This window comes from Girardinichthys multiradiatus, chromosome 6 (genome assembly GCF_021462225.1).
Source record: "Girardinichthys multiradiatus isolate DD_20200921_A chromosome 6, DD_fGirMul_XY1, whole genome shotgun sequence".
In the NCBI taxonomy this organism is placed as follows: Eukaryota; Metazoa; Chordata; class Actinopteri; order Cyprinodontiformes; family Goodeidae; genus Girardinichthys; species Girardinichthys multiradiatus.
This window is the reverse complement of record NC_061799.1, coordinates 9,309,106-9,322,881: the sequence shown is the minus strand read 5'-3', so window position 1 is coordinate 9,322,881 and position 13,776 is coordinate 9,309,106. Positions and strand designations below refer to the sequence as shown.

General features: G+C 40.5%; 1 protein-coding gene across 1 annotated transcript; it reads right to left on the bottom strand.

Moving 5' to 3' along the window:
* Nucleotides 1-1,868: 1,868 nt before the first annotated feature.
* On the bottom strand, nt 1,869-12,061 carry LOC124869522 (histone-binding protein N1/N2-like). Its single transcript, XM_047367406.1, has 13 exons — nt 11,909-12,061; nt 11,661-11,771; nt 9,751-9,831; nt 9,530-9,639; nt 9,136-9,456; nt 8,966-9,054; nt 8,796-8,872; nt 8,639-8,712; nt 7,935-8,123; nt 7,704-7,858; nt 7,378-7,449; nt 3,445-3,522; nt 1,869-2,341 (listed from the first exon to the last, which is right to left on the bottom strand). The coding sequence occupies exons 2-13, from the start codon at nt 11,762-11,764 to the stop codon at nt 2,183-2,185; spliced, it is 1,509 nt and encodes a 502-aa protein (XP_047223362.1). The 5' UTR covers nt 11,765-11,771; nt 11,909-12,061; the 3' UTR covers nt 1,869-2,182.
* Between the last annotated feature and the right edge of the window lie 1,715 nt (nt 12,062-13,776).

Genomic DNA, 13,776 nt, shown 5'->3' with positions numbered 1-13,776 from the left:
TAAACATGTCTAAAATTTGTTTTAGTTCTTCTGAGATTATGGAGTCCTGGAGTAAGTCTGAGAACACCTGCATATGTGGTGGTTTTCATTGTAATGCTGAAAAGCACTTTTTGAGCAACATGTTTGATTGAACGGTGCTTCATACGGTGTTATTCTTATTGTTTTTAAATTCAGTATATTTATATTTAATGATATCTGCTTTCAGCTCTACCCAGGGGGAAACTACACTTATCCTGACAAGGGGCCAGCACACAGTGCCTGTCCACCCTCCACATCTGGTGTGGCATGACAGAAAAAAGATGCTGCCTCTACATTCCAGCAGAGATGGAAGGGATGTCTATGCATAAAGATCTAGCCCTACAAGTTCATGAGCAGAAAATTCAATATCCAAAAGAACATGACCTGAAAATGACTGACAGGTTGATATGAACTTTGAAGAAAGTGCTGCTCAGAAAATGATGCATGAGATGGCTATGCTGAACAGTGTGATTAAATAAAATGTGAAAATAAAAATGTTCTCATTTGGCAACAGTGTGAGTAGTGCCACTACAAACAGTAATGAGTTACTAGTTTAATTTTACATTTTGTTTAAAACAAACAGGATTAAAGTGAAAATATGCCACATCAAGGAGAAAATCTAAAATTAAGCCTATGGACTTGCATGTTGGAGTCAACATGTCATCAAGTAACGTTACATATTAGAACTACAGTTTACCCACATAGTTCTAAAACGGGATCATCTATAATTACAGAAAGCACAGCTTAGATCAACTAATAGAAAGATTTTTGGGTATAAAATATATAACCTTTACTTGGTGGCTCCCATTTTAAACTTTACATTCTTAATGTCTAATTACAGTGGGGAAAATGAGTATTTGGCACAAGATATCCCACTTACAAAGAATCATGATAGGTACACTTCTGTGAAAGACAGACTAAAAAATATCCAGGAAAAAAAAAAGATCACATTGTATAATTAATTTGCATTTTATTGCATAAAGTGATCACCTTCCAACCAGCAAGACTTCTGACTCTCACAGACCTGTTGATCTTTTAGAAGCCCTCCTATCCTCCACCCATTTCATGTATTACTGCTCCTATTTTTCACTTATTAACCTAAGACAAACTGGTTCATACAGACAGGCTCCAACATCACTATGTGCAACATCTAAGAGCTGTCTAAGGACACCAGGGACAACATTGTAGACCTGCACAAGGCTGGGATGGGCTACAGGACTATAGGCAGCTTGATGAGAAGACAACTGTTGCAGCAATTATTAGAAAAATGGAAGTCAAGATGACCGATTCACCCTCAGACCAGGACTCCATGCAAGATCTTACCTCAAGGAGGACCAACGATCATGACAAAGGATCAGCCCAGAACTACACAGGAGGACCTGCTTTTCTGCAAAGCGGACAGGACGACAGGATTATAGCATTAAAGATTGGTCGTGGATGGCTCTTCCAGCACAACTATGACCCATAAGACATAGCCGGAAACTAACGAGTGGCTCTGTCAGAAGAATTTTAAACTCCTTTTTATTATGGTAATCATACAATGTGATTTTCTTGATGTTTTTAGATTTTGTCTCAGTTGAAGTGTACCCGCATCACAAATTACAGACCTCCTTTCTTTGCTAGTGACATACATACATAAACACACACACACTTTTCCCCACTGTACCAGCTAAAATCTGACCTGAAAACACAGGTAAACAACCATTTTACACAATATTTGGAATAATTTATTAGAAATGGAATTAGTATAGGATCTGGAGAATTTTTTGAAATGTCGCGGAAACAATAATGAAGCATCTTAAATTGAATCTCAGCGATCCAGGCCTCCTCAGGAATAATCAGTGAGAAAGTTCATCCAACAGTCTTTATTTTACAAGGTTACGAAAAGGTTTAGAAAAGATATTTACAACAGCAGCAACAGGGTGTGAGCTGTCCAAGAAACTATGAACCAGTTCAGCTTCACTGACTAGAACACCACAAGCGAGGAGGCTCCAGGACCTGCTGACATGGTCTTCATGCAGCCAACCCTGAACACTGTAGTTGTGAACTGTCTGTTTTGGAAATGGTATCCTCTGAAATGGGTGAACTTACTACTCTAGACACTGAGCCTCAGTGAAAGTGGAATGAAGCTTAAAGACACGTCTTGTGCTGGAATCTGAAGACTTTACTTTGCCACCTCCATGCTTTCAGCTTGTTCAACTGAATCTCCGTTAGCTTTATGAATCCCTTTGGTGTTGGGCTCCTGCACGTCGTCAACATGACTGTCATCCTGCTTCACCCTCTTCACATCAGCTTCCTTTACTGGACTTTCCTCTGGTTTCCTCTGACAGGAAGAAAAGAAAAATAAGTGTAAAAAAAAAAAACATGCATCGAATAAATCTGTGGAGTACCTTCTATAGACTGAGTGGTATATGCATCTCGCCAATGCTGATTGATGCATATTCTACACATTCCAGAATTCATATTAGAAGCATTGCCATCATCTAGTGGTGACTTGAGCCAATTTCTAACCAATTTTGGCAATGATTGTGCTACATTAAGTGAATCTACTTAACATACTGTTCGACAACAAGAAAACATTTTATACGACCCAAAAAAAGTGAGGCGATTGAAAAAAAAAAAAAAAGAAAACAGCATGTCAAATGCAATTTATAACTTAACTGGAAATCCCAGAATCCTTTGGACATGAGGAAAAATGAATTTAAGCTGAAATCCAAATGTGTATTACAGGTTTAATCAGAATCCAGTTATTAAGCAGCTCAGACAATCCAGTTTGTACCAGCATGCAACAAAAAAGGAGAATCCACAGACAGAACTTAGCCTTCCCAATTTTATTTAAACTTAAAAAAACAAAATGAAAAGAAATGTCACTGTGAAAGTAGTAGGTTAGGTCAATAAGAGCATAAGATAATTCTGTCTGAATTCTAATAAGTAGCACCAAATAACTAACCAAAATCATTACCCCGTCTTGCAAGCCAATCTCTCTGAAAGAGGCAGAGAGAAGACTCAAGTACTGTGTTGAAGCCACCTCTATACCCAACCACACGTACCCCACAGGAGTTGTAACGAGCCAAACCAATTTTCACAGAGAAGGAAAAACAAGTGTGCCAAGTGAAAACTCTTAAGCCATCACAGTGAACAACTGATGAAACCATCACGAGTTGGACCTTCCACTGTTCACTTCTGCAAGTCTGAAGGTGAACAATATCTGGAAGAATTCTGAGATCTTGAGAGTGTAGAAGAAATAAATACCACTTCTATTTATGAATATGAATAACTCCTTTCATTTACCAAAAAGGCACCTTTTGAATTATTAGAAATGACAAATTTTGTTCAATAAAAGCACACAAAAGGTCTAGTCCTTAACTTATGATTCTGACCCCAGTATAACTCAGTTTGACACCTCCAGAATATTTGAGCACTTACCTTTTTTCTGACCAGATGGGAGATATCAGACACTGGAACTGTGGAGGCCTGTTCACTGGTACTGTTGGTGCTTTTGAACTGGTTGGAAAACGAGACAAAACGGCATTAGGAAAACAATCTTTCAGTGTTCAGGTAGTGGGCTGGTGACTGTAAACAGGTAGTTTTCAGGTTAACCAGCGCTGATCTGTGATCAGTCAGTCAGAAATCCAGGAACTCTTGAGCACCAACCCAAGGAGGAAATAAGCAGCTTCTAGAAAAGAAATCACTTTCTATGGAGGTATGCTGGCTGCTCATTCAGGGCTGAAAATGTACCTAAGATGTGCCGTTTCAAGTGTCTAATTCTAGCCAGGCTGGAACATGCTGGCAGCCTCTTGGTAATCTCAAAGCTAGGAGTTGTCATACTCTGGGGACTAGACAGACCATTTGGTTACAAATGCTGGAAACTGTTCTGATTGCCAATGAAAGACTGTTTCAAATGTAAACTTCTAAATATCTTGATTTTAAAAACAGAAACAGTCATCTAACAGTCTTCCTGTGATCCATCATGTATGTTCGGAGCAGAAGCAAAGTTGTACTGTTTAAGGCTCCTCTAGAGTCATAACTAGTCGTCCATGAACATGACGAGTTCACATTTATTAACCTTTAACCTCAAGAACTTCTCTGCTCAACCTTGACGTCATTTAATTTCTGTTTGGGGGGTGAACAAACATTTGACAGTTTTTAGGGGCGCACTTTGGATATTTCAGAGAGCGGCAGGATTTCCCCTCAAGACGTAGAGTCTGCAGAGTGTCTGCGCACAGCTTTGTGAGGAATTGGTCATTTAGGCCTATGCATCTCCCCTCGCTTTCAACTTGACTATGCCACCTTCAGCTATACATAGAAATATTAACTGCATCTCCAACCCTTAAAAGCATCAGGTCACACTGATGCGAATCTCCGCCTGTTTTTTTGTCTTGTGGAGACAGAGCGAAGAGGAGCAGAGAAGCTGCAGCTTTGAACTTCCTGCAGGTCATTAAGTGAAAGAACAGAAATTGATCTAATTTAATTGATTAGAGATTTTGTCAGCTAATGTGCTGACAGGATTTTATTGCAAAGGAACATTGCTGTGGCTCAACTCCTTTATGACCAAAATTATATATAGATGACTCACATTTATTAACTTCATAGCTGAAAAATTATTGAAGAAATGTGCAGTGATGGTTTAAAGCCTCAATTTCCTTAATTTTGGGAGATCGGTGATCAGCCAATAGATGTGAAATCGACCTTTTTCATTGATCTACTTGTCAAACCTATTGGAAATTAAAGACTAAAAGGAACTGCAATTCTCTAAACGGTTCATTCATATTTGAGCACTTGTGTGCAGTTAAAACAAGTTTGTATTGTTTCACTGGTATTGTTCAATAATTGTCAATAAAGTAAAACTGGAACATTGAAGGTGTATTGTGACCTTATAAGACCTGACAATGTCTGTTATAAAAACAAAAACAAAAAATGCATGTGCCAAAATCAGAATCAAGAAAACTGCAATCTGTGCACCCTTGGGTTAAAGTGTAAAAACGTGTATTCTTCCACTGTAGGAAGTTCAACTATTCTAAAATATACAGTGCCTTGTGAAAGTATTCGGCCCCCTTGAACTGGTCAAACTTTTGCCACATTTCAGGCTTCAAACATAAAGATATAAAATTCTAATTTTTTGTCAAGAATCAACAACAAGTGGGACATAATCATGAAGTGGAATGAAATTTATTGGATGTGTCAAACTTTTTTAATAAATAAAAACTGAAAAGTGGGGCGTGCAATATTATTTGGCCCCTTTACTTTCAGTGCAGCAAACTCACTCCAGAAGTTCAGTGAGGATCTCTGAATGATCCAATGTTGTCTCAAATGACTGATGATGATAAATAGAATCCACCTGTGTGTAATCAAGTCTCCGTATAAATGCACCTGCTCTGTGATAGTCTCAGGGTTCTGTTCAAAGCGCAGAGAACATCATGAAGACCAAGGAACACACCAGGCAGGTCCAAGATACTGTTGTGGAGAAGTTTAAAGCCGGATTTGGATACAAAAAGATTTCCCAAGCTTTAAACATCCCAAGGAGCACTGTGCAAGCAATCATATTGAAATGGAAGGAGTATCAGACCACTGCAAATTTACCAAGACCCGGCCGTCCTTCTAAACTTTCATCTCGAACAAGGAGAAGACTGATCAGAGATGCAGCCAAGAGGCCCATGATCACTCTGGATGAACTGCAGAGATCTACAGCTGAGGTGGGAGAGTCTGTCCATAGGACAACAATCAGTCGTACACTGCACAAATCTGGCCTTTATGGAAGAGTGGCAAGAAGAAAGCCATTTCTCAGAGATATCCATAAAAGTCTCGTTTAAAGTTTGCCACAAGCCACCTGGGAGACACACCAAACATGTGGAAGAAGGTGCTCTGGTCAGATGGAACCAAAATCAAACTGTTTGACCACAATGCAAAACGATATGTATGGTGTAAAAGCAACACAGCTCATCACCCTGAACACCCCCACTGTCAAACATGGTGGTGGCAGCATCATGGTTTGGGCCTGCTTTTCGTCAGCAGGGACAGGGAAGATGGTCAAAATTGATGGGAAGATGGATGGGGCCAAATACAGGACCATTCTGCAAGAAAACCTGTTGGAGTCTGCAAGAGACCTGAGACTGAGACAGAGATTTATCTTCCAACAAGACAATGATCCAAAACATAAAGCCAAGTCTACAATGGAATGGTTCACAAATAAACGTATCCAGGTGTTGGAATGGCCAAGTCAAAGTCCAGACCTGAATCCAAACGAGAATCTGTGGAAAGAGCTGAAGACTGCTGTTCATGAACGCTCTCCATCCAACCTCACTGAGCTCGAGCTGTTTTGCAAGGAAGAATGGGCAAGAATTTCAGTCTCTCGATGTGCAAAACTGATGTAGAGACATACCCCAAGTGACTTGCAGCTGTAATTGCAGCAAAGGGTGGCGCTACAAAGTATTAACGCAAGGGGGTTGAATAATATTGCACGCCCCACTTTTCAGTTTTTGATTTGTTAAACAAGTTTGACACATCCAATAAATTTCATTCCACTTCACGATTGTGTCCCACTTGTTGTTGATTCTTCACAAAAAATTTGAATTTTATATCTTTATGTTTGAAGCCTGAAATGTGGCAAGAGGTTGAAAAGTTCAAGGGGACTGAATACTTTCGCAAGGCACTATAGTTTAAGTGAACAACGGCAACAGAGAATAAAACAGATGCGTGGCAATGGGATCATCCATATGCTACATCGTTATAACTTTTTAAAGTTTCAGACAAATTATGAAAGATGAATGAGAACTTGTTTAAGTTAGAGCTGTGGACTTAGTTCATAATGTTTATTCAGCGAACTATGAACATGAATAATTCATTTTGTTCTAGCTGAACCGAGTTTAAAACTAGTTCTTGGTAAAGATGAACTGGGACAAACTGCTTACACTAAAGGAATAATCCACCAACATAGCTGTTAATCAGAGGAACGTCTCCTGGGCACCAGGTCCTACTGAGCTTAGCAGTGAGGAGAAGACACTCCCTCTGCTGCTCCCTTTACCTCAGACTACAAGACTTTTTGCTCTCAGCCACACTAAAACCTTTCCCCTCCATTAGACTCAGTGATACCCAGCTTTATGAAGGGCTGGCAAGTCCTGTAGTTAGGAAGCCCAAGGGTTTCTTTTAAAGCCAACTGCTAACCACTGTTGCTCCTTTAAGTGTCATTTAGGTTTTGGGCGACTGGCCTATATCAAACCTTGATGACAGGATGTTTAAGGAATCCGAGGAAATTCGCTGCATCAGGTAACTTCAAACATCTTGTATTCAGCTACAAGCCACTTCCAATATGAACATTTTAGCCTTTTAAATAATCCAGGTAGAGCAAAATAAAACACTTACTGCTGCACTGGATGAAGAGTCAGCTTTGTTTACAGCAGAACCAGGCAATGCAGAAGAACTGGAGGCTCCATCCTACAGGTGGGAGCAAAGGAAAAAAGGATTTGGTCATTTACCTCAAATCAACTCTGGATTATCTGCCTTCAAGAAAATCCAAGTATGAGAACTTTACACCAAAATGGAACATCTGTGGAATAGACTACAGCCAAACACTGAGATAATCAAGCATTCAGAAAACAAACTACTGTGCAAGATGCCTCCAATTAAAAAATGCTCAATTGGAATCAGCAGAGTTTGTCCAACAGGTTGAACAATGTATCCAAGCTCACCTGAGCAGTCTCAGCGTTGGTCTTCATTCCTTCAGTGGCGTCCTCCACCTTCTCCAGGATCTCTGGAAGCAGAGCCTTCAGCTCCTCCAGCTCCTTCCTCTCATCTGGCAGAGCTTCTGGGCCCTCAGCTTTGTCAATCATCTCCTGCAGTTTCTCTGAAAGGTGTAGAGTATCGGACTGAAAGGTCAGCTCTACATGTAACCATCAGCCGCAGAAGCAGGCAGCCCTTACCCAGCCTGCTCTTGATGACAGCGGTGGAGTGATTCAGAGCCTCGATGGCCTCGGCGTACTGAAAGTTCAGGCTGTAGGTCACGCCCAGCTGGTAGTGGGTCTCAGCAAGCAGACGGCTGTCTGAGTCCAGGTGTTTCAGCTGGAGTTTCAGACACTCCTGGAAATCCTCCAGTGCTTGTGTGTAGTTTCCTGACAGAGCAATGGAAAATATGGAGATTTAATATGAGCAACATTACAGTAAAATAACTCATTACACCATGCAGCCAGCTGCTGGAGGTCATAAACCTAAAACATCTGACCTGCTCTGATCTGAACACGGTGGAGCTTTTAGAAGCTGTACTTTCATTAGGATTGTATATGACTCACCAAACATATGATGCATAATTCATAATTAGAGGGACAATTAGAAATACATTTGTGTTCACCCCTTCACTCCGTACCCCTAAATAAAATGCTGTGCAATCAATTACCTTCAGAGGTCACCTCTTCGATAAATTATAAGCAATAACTGACTCTGAAGAGCAAGTCACTTTTCAGATTTTTATTTTAAAAATTTGGGAAACCCATTTTCATCTCAACTATGCCTTCCTCTGCATTGGTCTAGCAAACAAAATATGCTGAAGATGAATTGGAACTGCTGCAGAGGTGGGAATACTTTGCAAAGCACTATAAACCTGAAGGTCTGGAAGGAAACTTGCTGGTACCTGACTCAGCAGAAACCTCTCCCAGCTTCAGGTGCGTCTGGGCTGCCATCAGCTGGTCCTCCTTCGTCTCTTTCCTGATTAAAAATAAAATTATATTCAAGGTGAGGATTACTCCACGCAGAAATCAATAAGCCCACAGGCCTGACTGCATCCCTACCTTTTGTAGATCACTTTAGCAACTTCCAACATCTCCCAGGCCAGCTGCAGGTTCCCCACCTCCTCATCCTCACTGTCCTGGGGGAGAATTTCAACAGAACAGTGCAATAAGCTGAGAAGACCGTTTCACTGGAAGCAATCGGACGTTTATTTGAAGGGATTCTTCAGTACCTTGTCAGCAGTGGCCTCCCCTTCAGCCTGCTCTTCTGCTTCAGCCTCCATTTCTTCATCACCCTCGTCTTCCTCATCTGCTTCATCATCTAAAACCGGAACACTTGGTTATGATTACATACAGCTACACTAACATTTGCAGCCAGTGTGATAAATTATAAATACATTACCTCCTGCTTCTTCTGGCTTGTCTGCAGATTCTTTCTGATCAGCAGTCGGTTCTTTTTTTTCAGCAGATTCCTCCTTTTTCTCAACAGGTGGCTCCTCTTCAGTCTTTGTTTCGTCTTCGTTCTTTTCAGTTTCAGACTCCCTGTCTTTCTCGTTCTCCTCTACCTGCTCTGGTTTCTGTTGATCACCAGTAGCCTCAGACCCTTCAGTCTTGCTCTCCTCTGTCGCCTCGCTCTGCTTCCAATCATCCTTCTGTGAGTCTTCAGTTTTCTTCTCCGCCATGGCGTCATACACCTGAACCCTCAGCTCGTCTCTGGTCTTTTCTAATGATGAGAGGAATGTTACAGCCAGCTTCCTAGACACAGTGCGAGCTGAAGCAGAAACCTGTCCCCTCACCATCGAGGTTCTCTGTGCTCTCAATGTTGGAGTCTTTGGGTTTTTCTTCGTCTCCCTCCTCCTCCTCTGGCACTCCTTCTAGAGCGTTCCCCAGGACACTGTTCTCCATCCTATAATCACACCCTATAGTTAAAATGTGCCAACCCAAAGCACCTTCCAACACTGCTGTGATAACCTACTCCTACGGCTAATGCGAGCCAAAACATTTTTTTTAAACCCACCGTGCCAAATCCAGCAGTGCTTTACCACACCAGTAGAACGCCTCCCCACATTCATCTGCCGTGTCTCCATACGTCTTAGCTCTGAAATTAAAATGTTCTGTCAGATTATCAGCAAGTTACAAGATGGTTCCTCATCAGCTGTTCAAGACACCAAAATAATCTCCAGACTAACCTTTTACACTGGTTGTACTGGTGCACCAGTACAAAAAAAAAAAAGTCACATACTGGGGTTTGTCATCATAGCACACAAACAGCTCTGCATGGCCTCAGTGGATACGTGCCTGTAGCTGACCCGTTAGAGCAGTTCAGGTTCCCCTGAGCCATCTGCAGTTATGCTACTAAAGGTTCAGGTTGCTGTAACACTTGAATATTTGCTGCCATCAGCCTTTTCTTTCCCCACAAAGTACCCCTGGCCCAGTGTTTTGGCTTTCATCTCTTCCCCATCCCTCCTTACATGGCCGTCCATCCGTACACAGCCTGGTAAAAGTCTCCATGGGCGCCACGTGCTTCCTCAAGGAGGAAGGTTGTATTGAAGTTAAGGGCTCAATGAAATCTACTCTCTCCTCAGAGAACTGAGGTCATCATTTTGAGCTGAAGGATTTGGCAGCATTTCATTAAAACTGGAGGTTTTGTTTTGGCAGTTAGATGGCCCTTTGACTGCCACCTTGTGTTGGCAGCACAGAATTACATCCTGGTGCCATCAAACAGAAAACAAATATCAAAATCTGTGTGGGTATTCAAAGGACACTCATACACACAATTTGGCTTTAATTGGAATGATTGTATTTAACTAGTAAAAAAAAAAAAAAAAAGGACCCATTGGTTTGGTATAGAGGCTTGAGATTACATGTGTAGCGAATGGCGCCAACGGCACTCAATCAGGGTTTCTACGCATTTTGTATGTGTCGTTTCAAGACTCAAATGAGCAAACCCCTCTTAAGATGCAGTTTTCATGATAAAGAGAAAACTTCTGAATGAATTTACAGCCGACAATTTTGCTGAGGTCAGACCTCAACCAAAGTTCGATTTTCTTACACAAAAAAAACTGAAAAGTGAGTAATATTTAATATACAACAAATTATAGTCTGATGTTTTCTGATGCTTTACTCTAGTGAATCATTGGTCTCAACATAGTTTTCACATAAGTATTCAGTCAATAGGGTACATTAGAAATGACATTTGTTTTCCCTGAATGAAAATAATGCGTGCTGCAGGATTGACAAATTCCCCAAGTAGTAAAACAAGCAGCTAGAACTGTCTAATAAAGAACAGAGCAGGTTTCCCACTTTTCAAAAGGGAATATGTAACCACTTTGTGTATTTTGTGTCCAGGGATAGTGGTAGGGATAAATAGCAGAAGAGATTCACTCCAAATAATCTAGAGTGCCACAAATGAAGGAAGTAGGGTGACTTGTGGATAAGCAAACTAACCAGTGGACACATTAATGAATGACTTCTAGAAAGATTCAGACACCCTTTTTTTTTCTGCATAATGGAGCTTATTTATGTTGCCATTTGTCCCGCTCAATAATTATCCAGACTTGGAAAAACAGTCTATAATTTTTCAGACTGAGAAGGAACCTAAAATAATAATAATAATAATAATATAGCATTTCAGAAGCTGTAATAATTAACTGTAAACGCATAATTGACGGCTTGGACTCATTTTAATCAGTATGACGCAGCGCACCTGAAGCAAGCGGACGCCAAGTAGGCCCCCAAGCTTTAACCAACCAAACAACGGACTTTAAAAACTAACTTTTCGAGACACAAACTACCACCTCTTTAAGATCCTATTTTCTTTTCTGAAAATGACGAGGTTTGACAATATCTCGTCAGCTATAACAAAATCTTTCTTAAAAAGTTTCTGAGAATCTTCTTGGAGCCTGTTTTGTCTGCAGGTGGACTCACAGCATGCCGCAGGCCTCCTGCAGGATGCTAACTGCCTCCACCACCTTCCCCGTCACCAGGTACTTCTTGCCAGTGCCGATGAGCTTGTTGGTCTCCTCCATCATGGCTTCACTGGACAAAAAGAGAACAAAGTAAGGGGTCAACTAAATTCAAAAACCAAAATAATTGCCTTGCCAAAACATACATTGACACTAAAAGGCATTTTTACACCGTTCAACTAAGACAGATTTAGGTAGCAAACAGCATACCTTGTTTGAGACTGACGCCGGCTGTGAGAGGTCTTTAAGATGAGACTCGTTCCTCGCGTGGACTGCGCTGTTGTTTCAATTTAGCGCGAAAAGGCCCTGCTCCTTCCGGGTTCACAGACATGGGCGGGAGAATTCTTAAAGGTACAGACACATTTGTTCTGAAACGCTGTCCTGCATTTTTGTTTTTCATCGTCCGTTTTTAAAAGACAATTTTAAAAAAAACTATTTGTTTCGTAATTTGCTAAGAGCGCTTTGGTTAATCTAAAAATGTGCTGTTGACGGACGATTGTTATCAGAAGTTTTAAAAACATGAAAAGAATGCCATTTGTGAACAAAAGTATCACAAAGCAAATACTATTATTTACCCAATACAAAAAGGAACCAGGGACTATTTCTGATGTGGGCAAATATGGCTCACTGCCCAGGGCAGCATTCTCCAGGATTGGCATGGGCACATGGAGGAAAAAAACCCTTTAACAGTTTTCTATAGTTTATTTGTATGTTTATTCAAAAACCGACGTGTCTCCCTTGTTTTGTGCAAAGTGAAAGAAAATATGGCTTTGATGCTAAAGTTAGTATCTGATATTCATAGTTTTCTGATTTAATTTAGTCTGTGAGTAAAAAGGCTTCCAGTGTAAAAAAAAAAAAAGCAGGAGGTCAAAAATGATAAAAGGGACACTATAGATTAACAGATAAACTATTTTAAATGTCTTTATTTTATTTGGAAAGATGAATGAAATCAATACTGAGCTCTGCTTTAAAGAGTCTTTGTTCAGTGTAGATAACTATAGACGAAGGACCTACTTGGTCCTGTGTATTGTATCTACAACCTCAAATTGTTGCACACCTCCAAAAAAAAACTATGATGTACTTAATTGCTTCTAAGTTAGTATAGTTTTACATCTATATGTGTGTATCTGTGCAGCTGAGGTATTATTAGCAGGTGCCTGTTTATGTTTGTGCACTGCATACCTGTCATATCCTGCTGTGACTTACAGCTCCCCTCTGAGTTACTCCTGCTGACTCTTGTCTACACCTTGCCAGAACAAGTCTCAGCATGGCACTTGATGACTAAGTCAACCACTTATCAATCTGTGTTCATTAAGAACATATATCTATGATAATGCACACATGGGCATATTGTGACATCCATCCATTCATTTTCCATCTCCATGTGATCTTTTTAAAGGTCACAGGGGCGTTGGTGCATATCTCCAGTGTTTGGAGAGCAATAGGCAGGGTGCAGCATGGACAGATCACCAGTCCTTCACAAGAAAACACAGAAACATACAAACAATAAAAAATCATTCATTCCTAAGGCCAATTTAGAATCTCCAATCAACCTTACATGACTGTTTTTGGACTGTGACAGGAAACAGGAGGAACCACATAGAACCCTTTATAATCAGAGAATCCCTCCCCACAGAAAGCCCTCGCCTAAAATGTAACGCCAGGATCTTCGTATGAGGCAGTAGCCCCCCATACATATATACAGTATTTCTCAGAAAAAAAAAGGTTTTTCAAGTTTACTGAAAACAGACAACATTGTTAAAAGAAATATACCTAATGCATATTTTGAGCTAAATAATTACTCACCGGTTTGACGTTATCGAGACATGCTATGTTCTATAATGTATCATCAATATTTTCATCTCATTAACAGTATGTTATCTTAAACACGCTGCGAGGGAGACTTGGGAAGCCCAAAGTTTCTTTAATCCCATTCTGTGACAGAGCACCAGAGGACACACTTAATACACCTTGGCACACTTTAGGTTAAAAGACTTTGAATGGGCTTAGATTTTCTCAGAATCTTCCAATAGATAGAGTCATGTAAAAAAAAAAAGTAAGACAACCTACAACAGCCT

Bases quoted from the DNA above. Each gene is read 5' to 3' on its own strand.
- LOC124869522 (XM_047367406.1), bottom strand. From the start codon at position 11,764: ATGATGGAGGAGACCAACAAGCTCATCGGCACTGGCAAGAAGTACCTG. The intron at 9,457-9,529 runs GTGAGGGGACAG...TCTCATCATTAG, and splicing joins GAGCACAGAGAACCTCGATG to AAAAGACCAGAGACGAGCTG. The intron at 9,055-9,135 runs GTAATGTATTTA...TTCCGGTTTTAG, and splicing joins CAAGCCAGAAGAAGCAGGAG to ATGATGAAGCAGATGAGGAA.